We start from the raw sequence: 15,557 nt of genomic DNA, 5'->3' as shown, positions 1-15,557 counted from the left end.
CTCACCAGAATGCCGGCTCAAAGGATGGAGGCCCAAACTTCACTTAGCCCTACATCAGCATAGTGGTGATTAGATAATGAGTACATTCAAATTTTTGGGTGAACTTCACCTTTGAACACTTTTGTTTCCCAAAATGTCTCAATAACAACCTACAGCCAAAACACTAAGGCGGAGTCGATTTCACCCTCTTGTTAATTGAGTGCCAGTACAGTGGAGCTCTCTGTGTCTGTGTGTGCGTGCGCGTGCATGTTCTGCAGCCATATGTGTTTGTGTGTCTGAAAATGTGTGTGTTTGCACTCTGGGACAAAGGGAGCCTTATGCATGCAGTACAGGGGGAAGAGTGGATGTTAAACCACTGGAACATTCATTCTCTGGAGCATTGTCATATGAACAAGCTTCTTTCCCAGGTCATGTGATGATCTGCATGATGAAAAGGATGATATTGGAGCTTCTGATGAATGTGTTGAATCTGGAGGAGGGTAGTCTTTCATTGGGTGAAGTAGAGTGCCTTTTATGGTTAATTGATCTAAGTTTAAGGAGGGGTCTCCAGTTATTCCAAATATATTTTCAGGCAGCGTTTTAGAAACACAAACCAAGGCTTGTAACTTGATTATTTTATCTTTTGTTTTACTGAACACAAAAAATCTGCTTTTGGACATGCACTGATCTTTGGAGAATCCGCGGACATTCTGTATATGAGAGATCAAATGTCGGAGTGAGACACTTTGGACTTTCTCCAGAGTTTCTCCACACAGCCCCCTCGTAAAAAATCCTTAGACTGTCTGAATGAGCCCATGTGAGAATACAGCAGACAGTCCTCCGCAGGATTTCCTGTCAGCGAGTGGGTGTGTCCGTGACGATTTTAACTCTTGACTCAAAACTCTACCATACAATGCAGAAGACACAGGACGGAAGATGTGAAGAGCTTTTGTCGATGTGCTGTAAATAAAAATAAAAACAGCCGAACTTATACATTATCACGCCTCATCTTAATACCCTGGAGATACCTGTATGAGATATGTGAATATGTCTGAGCAGCGATCTTCCTGCTGTGTTGTTCGTCTATGAAAGGCAAACTCCGGAGAAAGTGTGGACCTAATCATGCTGACATTCTCTGAAGTTCATTTCTGAAAACAGCTTTACAGAAGCCCCCCCATGTTCATGCTCTTAGAAGATTTAGATTGGAAATGCTGATTTAATACCTCAGTTCTTAAGATGCTCTATATTGACTTGTGTGTTCTTTGTTAGATGCCAGTTGATAAAGAGAACATTCGAAGAGGATTATTGGCAAAATTACCTCCACTGATAGATTTTGAGTCCAAAGGGAGAGAAAAAAACCCCATCTCATACCCTCAATGAGTGAATTGTGCTAAATATATAATGGACAATAATAAAACAGGCTTGGTTTTTAAGGAAAGTTCACTAAGGCATCTTGAAGAAACAACGTTTGTTAGACACATCTAATCTCACTGTGACTTGCGTATGAGCGCTTTTAAGAGAGCACTCAGGTGATCCTCGTCTCCCTGTAGATGACTTCTACGTATACCCCGCCCGGGGCCCGACCACATGGCGTCTCATCCACATGAGGAGCCACATCACAAGACTGCATGTTCCCAGGCGTACAAACTCTGCCTGTTGTCTGAAACACTTGACTCAGCTGATCAGCTGGAAATCAAAGATGGGCTCCTAAAAATTCAAATCAACCGAGAGATCATCAAAGATACATTTATTATTTTTGGCTTCCACCTTGGGTTTTAGTAAAACACTTGAAATATAACATCACTCAACTTGTTGTCAAGCTGTCTCAACTCTGCTCCGCTCCACTTTATGTTTTAGGGAATGGGGATGAAAAACACTCATGAAACAAAAGAGATTAATACAATGGTAAATGAAAGCAAAAGATGGAGACGGATATTGACCTGAAAATATTATATTTTGTTCTGTTTACTTTTGGGCAACTAAAAATATGAAGTTAACTATTATAGAAAATATTCACATTAAAGAGGGAAACATCAGTGAAATTCCGGCAGTAAAGCTTTATTAATGGCAGTGTCGGATTGGTATCTGTGCTGATACTGACAATGAATTGAGCCAAAATCTTAAGAAATCAACCACGTTCAATTAAGTGTATCCTCTATCTATTACTTTAGCTCATCCCTCATCAGTTGGCATCACTTGCCTTTACAGGGAAATAAAGTTGAATTGAATCGTTGACCTCATGATAACTTCCATTAAAAAATGACATATTCAGTTTTAAAATATGAGTCAGGGGAGGTTCTTGGTATTGACACATTTCCTGAGTTGAGTTATCGCTTTGGGTAAGGGGTTAAATATTTGTTTACCTCGCTGCTTTGTTACTCTTGGACACTATGGTCCAGACTTAAGTATCTCAACTTTTGAATATATTGCAATTATTATGATCCACAGACGATGAAGCCCTGACCCCTCTAGCAAGACCAGATGTATTTTGTATGGATGGATTCAATTTAGTACAAATATTAATGATCCCTTCAGGGTTCATTTTCTTCACAACCCCAAGGACCAAATGATTGATAAAGAAAATAATAGCACGATTAATCCCTAATGAAGAAAGTGGTCTCACCCCAGCTCATGCTCACTTTTTAAAACTTAATAGATATCGACACTAAATAAACATTTAAATCATTGAAGTCTTTGAAATGTGGCATATTCAGTATTTATTTACTGCAATAGTTTCCAAGTGAGAAGAGTTTTATAACATGTTCCTTCTCTATTGCGGGCCCTCCGGCGAAATAACACTCATTTTTTGTCAGTTTCCTTCACTTAATCTTGGTATTTGACCCACTTTCAAGAGTTTTTTCGAAACGTATTTTATCACAAAGACTAAATTGATCAGGGAGTAGTGGTTGACCCACCATTAAATGGATTAGGTTTGGCCAGCTTGGTGAGTTAGTGACCTCAGACAGTTTATCAAACAAGGACGATTTCCAGTATGTTACAGTTTATGAATATAAGTCTCCTCTTCTTTGTTGTTCATCAAGTTTTTTCAGCTTTAAAAAAAAGTCAAAGTTCTGCAGATCCCCTGAAGTAATGTCGGCTAAAACAACCTTGACACTATTTTCAACTGTAACTAACTTGCCCATCTGTGAGTGTGTCTTTGTCCCCTCAGATGACACATTATAGCCTGCATCCTTTTCTCTGTGAGAAAGCTGTCGCTGTGCACCTTTTGTGCGGAGAGGTTAGATGACTTTAACAATGGTCAGAAGACAGATGCTGTGGTTTACACTGAGATCAACAGCATTAGCAGATCTTTAACACATACACACACTCAAAACATTTTGCTCCCAAGCTCTCATTCCAGTCTTAACACTTATTTCAACGCACACTTCTACCATTTAATTTTATAGGTAGTGATGTTTGTATGGTCATTCACAGCTCATGTCAGACGAGCTAAGTGGAACTGGTTTCTCGCATGCATGTGTGTTGTTTCTGGCTCCTGTAGCTGCCAACAGAAAATCTTCAGCCATTTACTATCAGCAGAAATGTATAGTGCTCATGTTAGGACATTGTCACAAGGGGAAGTCTGCACAAAGGCCTAAAGGTTCAAATAGTTTTCATCCGATCCAGTTAGTTTTGATTTCACATAGTTTAGGCAGCTAACCTTACACTTTTGTACGTGTCCTTTCGTCATCACCTACATGGCATGCATCTAATATACTTGACATGTATTGGTTTGTAGATGGGTGTAAGTCAGCTTGGTGTCAGTTCCAGGGTAGTAGTGTTAGATTTTAATTTGAATAAAGAAAATAAATGAATCAGTTTATTAAGTTGCCGCTGTTATGCTAATAATATCAGCATCACCAACTTCAGGCACAGTACTTGACACAAGTTCAAATGCGCCAAATGAACGTCCTTTTTGTTCAAACATAATATCATCCGAGGTGAAGACTCTAGCAATCCTGTGAGCCACTTCTTTTTATTCTTCTATTGTTAAAATTCTGTCTCAACTCCCTGCAATTGTTCAGACATTTTTTGTAGACTGCAAGATCCATGCCATAGTTCCGTTAGACAAAATGTTGGTCTGTTGGTCTGGATCGTAGTCAGACACACATAGTTTGGACAAAATGTAAGAATCAGAAGGTCCCAACCAAACAAGGTAGGTGTGAAAGCTTTCTGAGTTCGCAGTGCATATATACTAAATGTGTGCGTTTCCTCTTTGTCTGCAGAGGTACATTGTCCTCGAAGATTCTCAGGACGGTGAGAAGAAAGACCTCCAGCGTCAACTGGTGAAATTGGAGTCTCACACTCGTCAACTAGAGTTAAAGGCTAAAAACTATGCAGACCAGAGTAAGTCCATCACATTGCACGTCCGTGACAAGTTTTACTGTACTGACTCTATTATTGGAAAGTCTTAACGCACACACACAAACACACACACAGAGACCACATACCCTGTGAGAATCGTCAACACTTTGCAGGTCTTGTGACTGTCTGTTAGCCTGATGTGCCAGAGGGCAGATGGACTTCCATGTCCCTAGTGAATAAAATCCATTAGTAACACACTATGAGTGTTTGCCTGCCAAGTCTGCTAATTGAGCAGTACTGAAGAAGGGCGAAAGAAAGGCTCAGAGAAACAGGTGAAATTTCGTATTAAAGGATTAACCTTAAGTCTTTCAAAAACAAAATTTCATAAGAAATATGTTTCAAGATAATACAAATTGCTAAATGAATAAAAGATACATGCACAGAGAAAAGTTTGTGTTTTTCAAAGAAGGAGGAAAGATTTAAATGTAATGGCCGGTATAGTCTTGCTTGTGTCAGGGTGTCGCATTAACAACCCTCATGATTTGTGCATGACTGCACTGTTGACAGTGTGTGACTGCTTTTTTGTTCCACTGCACGGCCTTAACAAACGCCTCGTCATACTAGAGGAAAACATGAGACTGCCCAGTGAAGGATGTTTTTTTTTATGTCTTTCGATTTGATACTTCTGCTTTTGTCTTTTTGAGACTTTCGTTTATCTGTAATTATGGTTATGGACGGAAATGACAGCAGTGTGAATTGCTCAGCTGTGTTTGATCATGTCGGTGGGACTTTTACATTTTTTAGACTACAGTTTTATAATTTAATTTATGTAACACTTTTCTTTACAATTTTACAAAGTGCTTAACAAGAAGAAGTTAATCCCAAATTAATAACTGAACAAGGCAATTGCCAAAAATACATTGGCCACATAAGAGAGACATCAGTCATAATGACTAAAACAATGATAAAATAAATATTTTTTTTATTAATTAATGCAAATCATACATCCACCTATTAACTCGCAAATATCTGTCTGTACGTGGAAGGCATATCTTGCGAACTGTTAATCCCATTGGATTCACACTTGGTATGTGTTTCGTAAATTGCCAGAGAAAGTGCAGTGCCCAGTTTGTTGCGAGTCGGACATGTGATTAGTACAATATTTGTACTAATGTAGTAAACAGGTGACCAAAGCAGTCAGTGGGGGCAGGGCAGCACGCTAACAGGCAATTTGTGGACTAAATTGAACATGTCTTCTTCAATATCCTTCTACAGCTGCAATCGGTAACTGGGGCAAACCGCCGGTAGATATCACTGCAAGAATATTTTGATAATTAGATTTTTTTTTTTAAATGTTATTATATAACAGAGAGACACAGACTGACTGATCCGTGCTTACTCGACCTCCATCATGTCAACAACATTCATGGAATCCATTCCAGTTCTGGCAGTTTGTTTTCAAAGTAAAGAATAACGCTTCTTTTGTTGCTACAATGCTTTATATCTCCAGGTCAACAGATTTCACAGCCTGAGTACACTCTGTAACCAACTCCAATCACCATAAATACCCTTTGTCAAATGACAGTACTGTTCAGTGTTGAATCATAGTGGCCACACCCAAACAATCACTTGCTTCAAATTGTGGTTCTAATCTTAACCACTGCCTCGAGAACCAGTACTTCCCTCTGACGTAGCATTTTTTCACTTTGGTTATTCAGGTGTTTGAATGAGGGACTTTTCCTCCAGCATCACTTCCTTTTACAATTCACACCTGTGTCTGATCTGATATATTTCTGTTCCACTCTTTAACCACTAGTTCCTCTATCAGTCCTCTCATAACCATACTGAATCACAGTTAACATCATTCCATGCAGCATCTGGCAGAAATGTTGTTCCCCACGCAGGTGTTAAATTCTTTATATTATCTATATTCGGTGTGTGAGCCTTGTTACTAACTCATACTTGTGCCGAAAAACATCAGGAGTAGTGTGGATGTAGCCTAAGAATGGAAGGTTGTGTAAATTAGCTGTGTGGACTGTCAGCAGACGTGGACCACAAAGCCTGTTTTGTGAGGAGACACTTCATGGCTGTCATTTGAATAGCACTCCCTCTTGACTCCTAATAACCAGCAGCACCTGAGAGCCACAAACAATCGAATCAGTAAGTTGCAGGTCTGCGTCATATGTTTCTTTATTCTTCTTGGTAAACATGAAAACATACTGCTTGAAACTTGTATTGTTTACAATGATATCTAAAGTAATATAAAGAAGACATCATTCCTCCTCTTGATGTTTCTTTAGTTGGCTACAAAAAGGTATTAAAAGGAGATTTGTTACAAGGCCAATATACAATTTAAAATGTGTAATCCATTTTCGGTTTTTAGAGGAATAATTTATACTATAATGTTTGAGGGGCTTGTGATGGAAATCTGAAGATACAAGAGGCTGGAACACCAAATTTATCTATGTGTATTTTAGTAGGGGCTTTCTGCATAAAGGATCAACACAGAGAGTCTCCGGGATCTCACAGTGAAGATGGAGAACAGTCAAATGCAAGGATCTTATATAAGAGAACTAAAGCTGTTTGTCAGAGCCAGTTCAGACTGGTTCTGTAGGCGCAGTTCAAGAGAGGAATTAATTGCGCAAGTATATATTTTTTTCTCCTTGGTTAGCTGAATTTGAATAAAAGATTTTAACTGGAATGTAGCGTCTTGTTAACAATATAGCCAGGCATGTATTTGCATTTGCTCCTGTCTAAGCGTTTTCAGTCAATATATAATGTAAAGACTCTTTAGACTTTTTTTTATATATTGTTTATAATTTTTGGCAATTTATGATGATGACTGAATAAAAAATCAATCCTGTTTCATGATTAAAGAGCACATGAACTGAAATGTGGCCGTACCATGAACTTTTCAAATATTCTTTTAATCATTTCTGCTGTTGATGTATTTAATAATAATGCGTGTCTGAACTCGTATATGACTTGGATGGTGAAATAACCCTGTCCATGATTAATTTGGTGTTGATGCTCAGTGGCCCTCTTGTGGATCTGAGATGTCATAACAGCATGTCGTTCCTTTTCACAACATAAGACGTTTTTCAAAAAGAGTGTCAAATCACTTTTGTTGATTCATATTTTGTTTCGAAAATCTGTGTAAAATATTAAAAGTTGTCTGATCATGTGAACGTGTGAATAATTGATCTCTTTCTTATCCAGTTAGCAGACTCGATGAAAGAGATGCAGAGCTAAAAAAGGAGTTTAACACCCTTCATCAGAGACACACTGAGGTGAGTTGTTTGGTTGAGTGAGGGGCATCTGTACACTGCAGATAAAACTGAAGCTAATGACAAACACAGGTTTGCATTCTTTGCAATTCAGAGACGGTCATGAAATAGAATATCTGAGGAAAGCTACAAAATAACTTCTCAAGTCCCTGGAGTTATCTGGTTGTATCTGAAAGTGAAGCCTGCTCCTGCTAGCTTTTCCAGGATTACCAACCCTAGCTTTAATTCACCTAAAGATCCTTTTAAATACCTGTGAAGCAGATACAATGGAGATGAACTGAAATGATCGTCAATTGCAACTTGACTTAATTTGCAGTTTAGTTGAGATTGTTGCTAAATAATTAAACTTGTCCAATGTTGAGTTCAAAAAGTACTTAACAAAATACATACTGTACACTGCATACCTTTTCTGAATGCTGCACACATTGTATCCTCAGCTGATCTTTTTTCAATACAGAGATCAGAGAAAACAAAAACAACAACATAATAAAAGATTGAGGAAAGACAGAATTGGAGAATCAGTGACAGATTTATGATTGTATAGACTGGAGGAGAATGCATGGTTATGACTATAAAAATATGAAGTCTCTAAACATGCATTATGTTTCTGCTGAGCCTTTGGGCCGGCTCTGCCTGCTAATTCATTATGCATCACTAACAGATGCTTCAGTTTCCAAACAAACAGGCTCCAGCAAGCAACTGCTTATCTCAATAATGTTGAATAGAGTCAAATAAAAGCTGTCACTTACACACCGTTAATACGTTTGTGAATCTGACTGTCACAGATTTGCCTGAACAGCATATACTTAGGACTCAGACAGATTAAGATGTTAAGGGTTCTCATGACCATTTATAATCAAACATGCTGTATTCTGGTAACAACATAGTAGAACATTAGAATACAGTAGATATTAATATATAAAAGATGTATATAACTACTCTGCGGTATATTATTCAGCCTGCATAGTGTCTGTAGTGTGTTATTGCTGATTCATTGACTTGGTTTTTGTCCTTTACCTTCCAGATGATTCACAGCTACATGGAGCACCTGGAGCGGACGAAACACCAACATGCCGTGACACCAGCAGAGCCCACAGATACAGGCACAGTCATATCAAGCAGGTCACGGTGAGACCACCACACTTCATACTGTGTTTACTCATAACCACCATACTCACCCAAACATAGAATTATTCAGTTCTATAAAAGTTTAAGAACACTCAGATAGTTCACAACAGCAGAGAAGTCTCTGCAGTGTTCAGGCGTGGGCTGGAGCAGGAGGCAGGACAGAATCTATTAATTCTGCTGCGGAGATCACACCTGGAACAAAGTTCCCAATTTTCTCAATTGTAGGTTCTAAAAAAGCCTGGAATAGTGTGGACACCAGGTAGTAATGTTATTCCCATGCACACATATCCTCCTACTGGCAGGAAAAAGAAAGATGTCAGATCTGTGACAGCAAGAAGACTGAATTAACTGGAAGGCAGCATCATTTAAATGCAAAAACAGAACTGCATATAATGTAAAACCGTGTGATTATAGGAGTATGGCTTGAGTATCGCTTATGTAAATTACATGACCTGTCATAATTGCAGACCATCCCAAAGATTGATTGTGATTGAAGACAGCAGGTAGGAGAGAAACTGGGAAGCTGTGGGGCAGATTCAGGATGCTGTGGATGTTGTGTAAACCAGGGCAGTAGTTTGGCTTTTGACGGAGTAATCTGCTGTGATGGGATGATGTGATTTGTGCTGCATTGCTCATTTGCAAAGCAGATTAGGACTCAGCAACACGCAGCAGAGAGCCAGGAGGTCAACAGCCCCCCACTGCATATACACATTAATGTGAACTATGGATACCTACTGGCTCTTCTGTAGTTCGAGAGATATAGGGACATTTTTATGGTTTATTCTCTAGGAGGGTACTTAACCGTATTTGAAATTATTGGGACCTGCAAGTAATTCTTGGACTCTGTAATTCTGTCTCAAATACCATTTAGTATGGTCTTACATTTAACTTGTTGTAACCTAGAGAAACCCTGATAAAGTGCCCAGTCAGTACAATGATCAACAGTCTCTTAGACAATAATCAACCTAAACTATCAAGAAGGATTTTTACTATTTTAAGAAAAGTATCTGTCATTATGTGGTGTTCAGTGTTGCTGTTGTGGTGGTGGCCACCATTTTGATACTAAGAAGCTAAACTATTTTTTTGATTGATCCTGAAGCAATAATGGGTAAGAGAATGACGGCAGGTAAGTGGTCCTTCATATGTAGCCCTCGAAGGATATGCGTTCAGACAGCTACAAAATTGTGGCCACATGCTGCAGCACCCCCATATCTGGTCTGAGTGATCACTCACTCCTGGACTTAAAGCTGACCACATGTGATCAGATCACTCAGGAAGGATGCTAATACCAGGTCGGTGTCAGAGTCTTCCACATGCCTCATTAACACCACATCACTTATGTTATGTTTCTTACAAATTTGTTACCAATATTCATGTTAACCACCAAAATGAATCACGACCAAACAAATCTTCGTCAGCCTCAGCTTCACTTATTGTGTAAAAAAACATATTTAAATGCCAGGCAAAAACTAGTTGTCATTGTGACATGTGCAAAATAGTTTTCTTACCTCCGCTATATGTATTGTTGTAGAATTAAAAAACATATTTTTATGCATATTAGACTGTGTCTGTTCATTGAGGCACACTGCCAATCTCTCCTTCGCTCTCTCTCAAACTTTTCCGATCAGTCTCCCCGTTTTTGCAGCCAATCGGCTGTAGCCTGAGAGGAGGCATATGGAACGAGCTGCCTCAGCATCCAAAAGAGAGCGAGCGAGATGAGGAGAGAGAGAGAGAGAGAGAGAGAGAGAGGGAGGGGTGGTGGGTTCTACTCGCAGGGAGAGAGGGCAAGCGTCAGAGTGTTCTAGACTGCACAGCGGCTGCTGTGTCGCATTTTGGCAGTGAAGGAAAAGAGAAGCCTCTCTCTGCTCTCTGTGGATGTGGATGTGCTGCTGTGTGCTGCTACTGCCCTGCTTTCATCAATCAGTGCTGCTGCTCAAGCCACCAGGATAACTGTGGTTGGAGTCTGCTGCCAGCAGATCGCTCTGCATTTGGCCTACGCTCCCTCTCCGTCGGGTTCACTTCTGAGCTGCAGCATACACTACTGCCTCCCAGCGACAAGGGGCCTCTGACCTCATCATATAGGTGTGGTGTTCACGGTCCAACCAAAAACAGCAGAGAGAATTTGGCTCTTCAGTGACCCCTCCTCTCATCCAATCTGCTTTCATCACCTGTGCCCCCAAACCCCCTGGACCTCGACAAGGCACTGGAACGTGACCTGGGGGGGCCATGAGCCCCGGGCGCATGCTGCTGTTTGTTTTTGGCTTTGTAGGAGGAGCGGTGGTCATCAACTCTGCTGTGCTGGTCTCTCTGTCAGTGCTGCTGCTGGTTCACTACTCTGTCTCTACCGGCGGCTTACCTGCCCTGCCCTCCTTACCCTCCTTACCCAGACCAAGCAGGTACAACTTGTTTGTGTTTGTGTGTTTGTATTTTACTGCGTAGGTGTGTGAAAGAGCTGCACCTTGATTGATTTTGTCTTACTTTGTGGCCGCTGCCAATTTGTAGCCATGCAGTCATTTGCCATGTGGATGTGATATAGTCGGGCAGTATGAGACCACACACTAAAAGTAGGTCAAGAGAGATATTGGTATTATTGGCAGAGTCACATCTAGACCCCACACTGCTTGTGATGTTTCTATTCCTCCAAAGTTTATAGCCATTTTATGATTATTCTCACAAAAACAACATCTTTTGAATATTGAGTGTGTGATTGTGCCTCACCACTAGGTTTAAAAAAACAAAAGGGAGCATTGGTCACCATCAGTGCCCTGCATGTGACCTCTCTCTCTCTCTCTTTCTCAATATGGTGGTGTGTCCATTGTTTCTTTTGGGCCTGCTGCTTTTCATCAACGCCTGCCGGCTGCTGTTTTCACTATGGCAGTCATTGTTCCCCTTGCGCTAGACAATATGTTTTTCATACCTAGTTAGAAGAGGGAAATTAGCTGCTGGTTTGTACCTGTTCTGATGCACGGTAGAGAGCAGTGATTTCATCAAAATGTGTTTTGTTAGTGTGTTTTGCTGGTCTTTTGTTGTTTAGAGTTTCCAGTAAACTACGGTTTGGTTTGACCACATCAATGCAAATGTGACACCAAGTGAGTTTAAATAGAATCATTGTGAGATAAAGCAGAACAACACACTTCAAAGGACACAAAACCTCAAAATACACCTGCAACCAAGGAATTCTTTGAAATAGAAGAGTGGACCTATTTGTCATTGCAAAGAATGGGTATTGTACTTAGAGTCTCTGGGTCCGTGGATGCCAGCATCATCACAGTAGCGACCTGGAGATGGTAACTGATGTTTGTTTAGTCCCACCGATGTCCTCTTTCCTCTGTTTGATGTCCTTCAGCTGACCTTCTGCACAACTCAGAATCCGACTCCATTCAAGAGGCAAATACAAATTGACTTGTTATTGGCTTAGCTAATAAGTGGGAGGTAATGGAGTTGATGAGGCAAGCAGCTTTATTACTCCTCACACCCCACCAGTGCCAAACTATCTCGAGGGAATCTTTGCCACAACACCTTTCTGTGAAGAGTCTTTTCACACAGTTTGTTTGACTGGTTAAATTATGCTGACCTTCCACTGCACTAGAACATGGCATATTTAAAAAGGAATTACAGCCATTTAATTTAGCAAAGGCAAATTTAAAGCTTGGTTTGTTTGCGAGCATCAACGTCCGGTCAGTTTTTATGGCACAATTGCCTCTTTGAAATACAGTTTGTCACAAAGTGAAAGGAAACCTGGGATAGGTTGGCCTGGAAAGGATCCCAATGTTGGAGCATTTGTTTCTTGCGGATGGCAGCACGATTTATCAAATAGAAAGTTTTTTTTATTCGAAGGAGCCCTCATAATCGGAGAGTCTAGTCATGAAGCTGACTTATTCAGTCTTCTATTGCAGCCTCCAAAGGACGCAGCTCCTGAGTTGAGACTCTGCTTCTAATGTAGAATCTCTTGTCAGAAGTATGTTACCTAACTGTAGTGTCAAAGTAGTGTGTCAAAAAAAGCTCCCACTAGCGGTGTAACAATTCAGAAAAGTATACATCTGATCCAGACATCCACAATCTTGTTATATATAGTTACACCCCTGCATCCCACACTAAAGTCTAATATACAAAGTTCAGCTTACTCAGACATTCAGACTTATGACAAAGAGAGAAATGTGTCCATACCCTACACTCCTCTCCTCACTATAAATATCATGTTCTTGCATCATGATGTTATCTAGACTAACAAAACAATCTACAACTTGAAAACAAGCTGCTGACTCCCAAACATTTGTATGTTGTCTTCTTTCAAAATAGGGCTCATGTTTTTTTTGTGTGACCTTTCGTTTCTTTCCGTCTCCAGGAAGGAGCGTCCAGTCTCCATGGGCATATTCCAACTTCCTGGGACTGAAGGTATGACCCCTGACCTCCAGAGGGTACCTGTGGACACCCCATCTGAACCATGGAGATATAACAACCTCAGCAACCCACGTTCCAACACTAGCCTTAAGGTATGACACACACAAAACAGGAGTACTTAAAAAGAACAGCTTCTCTTTATATCATCAGTTATAAATTGTAAAGTTACTGTCAGAAGTTGGCGTGTAGAACTTCCCACGGATCAGAAGGGTGACATCATCCTTAGTTGTGGAAACAAAAAGAGTACATTTGTATTCAGAGAGAAAGGATTGTTCTGTGTGTCCAGAATTTTTAGTAGTGTGTGTGTGCCGGGTGGCTTGGAGCCCAGGAAGCAGGGGAAGTGGTACCACTCTGGGGCCTGGCTTAACCTTGTGGGAGGGTGGAAAGGACAGTGTCTCTTCACTTTGTCGCTGCTGGAAACCATGCTGCCAGCAAGGCTCCAACATGAATATTAATGACCACGCTAATACGATTTTAATTTGTTTGTCTTGGTGACGTGGGGTCAGGTGAATATTGTAATGCGTAATAGTAGTTTGACTTTTATACTGTTTTTTTTTAACTTTCTTTTATAATTGGCAGGCTAGGTGTTTGATATTTGTTAGATTACCTTTTGAGGACCTCACTCGTAGCTCTGGGGTAAAGTAAAGTTGCTATAGTGTTGCATTGCAAAGCGTCCTTCTCACTCAGTGCCTACACTCTCACAAACACACACTTTTACTTGACACCCTCAGTTCAGACACACAGCAGTGTCTTTGTGTTTTGTCCCCTGACTTGACATTTTCCGAAGACTTACAGTTGGTGATATCCACCCTCTCACCATGTGGACGAGTGGGTGTGCGTGCATGGATGGGTGTGTGTGTGTGTGTGTGGGGATGTTTTTTGGAGGGGGTTAGAGAAGGGACGGATTCAAAAGAACAGCAGAGGAGGGAAGCCTCCCCCCCCATTGGCTGCTCAGTGCTACTATAGCAACAAAAGTGGTGACAGCAGCATGACAGCAGACAAAAGAGGTGAAAGGAAATACTCCCATCAGGGCAGAGAGGAGACTAGCTTCGCTCAGAGAGGGAACATGGAATACATCTGTATGGTGGCCGGGACACCTCACACAAGCACGGAAAGTGCAAATGAAAAGCCACAACACACCTACAAAAGGCTCACATTGGAAACACAACCACAAGGAAGTCAGCGTCAGTGGAAGTTGATGATGAAATGAGACTGCAGTCAAGTGATCAGACGTTTGTGAAAACGGGGTCAAGCCAGTTACAGCTTAAATTGAATGCCTATGTATTTGAGATGTTATTATGTAGGTGCTTGGAATTAATGTACTTCCTCTTTTATTGGCTTTTGTAGTTTTATTTTCCATTAATACCCTTGTGTGAGATGTCTCGTCAACTGTACATCTGAAAAACAAACAGTATGGACAAAGAGGTGTTCTCGAACATAACTTGTTCAGTGTCTTTGAATGCTTCAGTCCTGACTGATTTATCCTGACTGATATATTTATCAGCTAATTAGCTATTTATTAGACCAAAACACTGCAAGGTTGAAGAATCTGCATGCCACTCAGGACTGGTAAGAGCTGGTAAAACCCTGATGTTTGATCCGTTGTGTAAAATTATTTTACTTTCAGCTTGACTGCCAAAGAAAGCAATAGATACTGCTAATTCCTTAGTTGACTCATGGAGTTAAGCTTTGTTTTATTGGAAAACAACAATTTCCTGTTATTTTTCAAAGCCTGCTAAATTACACAATTTACAAAATGGGTTTTAAGCTTTTAAGCTGCCTTTTAGTCGTATTATTTTCTCCTACACAACTCATATTCTACAGCACATCCACTTGCTTTGATTTATGTTTCCTCATTAAAGAAACATTAATCAGCAAGGTCTTTAATATCCGTCATTTTGAGGAGCAGTTCTCCCCAATCAGAATGGAAGGTGAAAGTACGCAGGAGCGTTCATCCAGTGAGGAGGCTGATCATGACCAGGTAGACCTGTCACCGATGTAGAAACAATAACCCTGGTGTACACCAAACTAACCCAGTTGTGTGCTCTATTGACTGCGGTTGTGGTGAAATGTGATTGTATTCAATGATGCTAACACACTGGAGCCGTTAATGCCTCTTATCTCATTGAAACTGTATGTGGCGGATCTGCCATCTTCATGTCTTCATCTGGCCACAAATTCATATTTTAAAAGTAATGAGCAAGTTGGGTCAGAGATTAGTTGGGTTTGTGGCTCAAAATGTCTCATGAGCAGTTGGTCTGAAAACTGAAATCAAACGATTAACTTTGCCAGAATGAGAATGAATTCAAGAAGCAAAAACATCCTTTTACCTTCATCACAAAGTAAGTTTGGCTTAGTTACTAGTTTGTCTTTTGGTTACCTGGCATCACTGAGCCTAAGATGGATGATACTGGATAACAAGCACCAAGAAGCCAGAGCTCCAGAACCATCTTACAA

At 40.5% G+C, this 15,557-nt stretch overlaps 1 protein-coding gene across 1 annotated transcript in view; it reads left to right on the top strand.

Moving 5' to 3' along the window:
- The window catches only part of spag9b (sperm associated antigen 9b), a 37,806-nt gene that overhangs the window by 5,986 nt on the left and 16,263 nt on the right, over positions 1 to 15,557 (top strand). The window contains exons 2-5 of the mRNA XM_062413890.1: positions 4,206 to 4,326; positions 7,504 to 7,574; positions 8,596 to 8,699; positions 13,045 to 13,192. Coding sequence (XP_062269874.1) covers positions 4,206 to 4,326; positions 7,504 to 7,574; positions 8,596 to 8,699; positions 13,045 to 13,192 — 444 coding nt within the window. The remainder of the gene's footprint in view (positions 1 to 4,205; positions 4,327 to 7,503; positions 7,575 to 8,595; positions 8,700 to 13,044; positions 13,193 to 15,557) is intronic.

Source organism: Platichthys flesus, chromosome 20 (assembly GCF_949316205.1).
Source record: "Platichthys flesus chromosome 20, fPlaFle2.1, whole genome shotgun sequence".
Lineage (NCBI taxonomy): Eukaryota > Metazoa > Chordata > Actinopteri > Pleuronectiformes > Pleuronectidae > Platichthys > Platichthys flesus.
The sequence above is the reverse complement of the archived record's forward strand: the minus strand, read 5'-3'. Positions and strand labels throughout refer to the sequence as shown.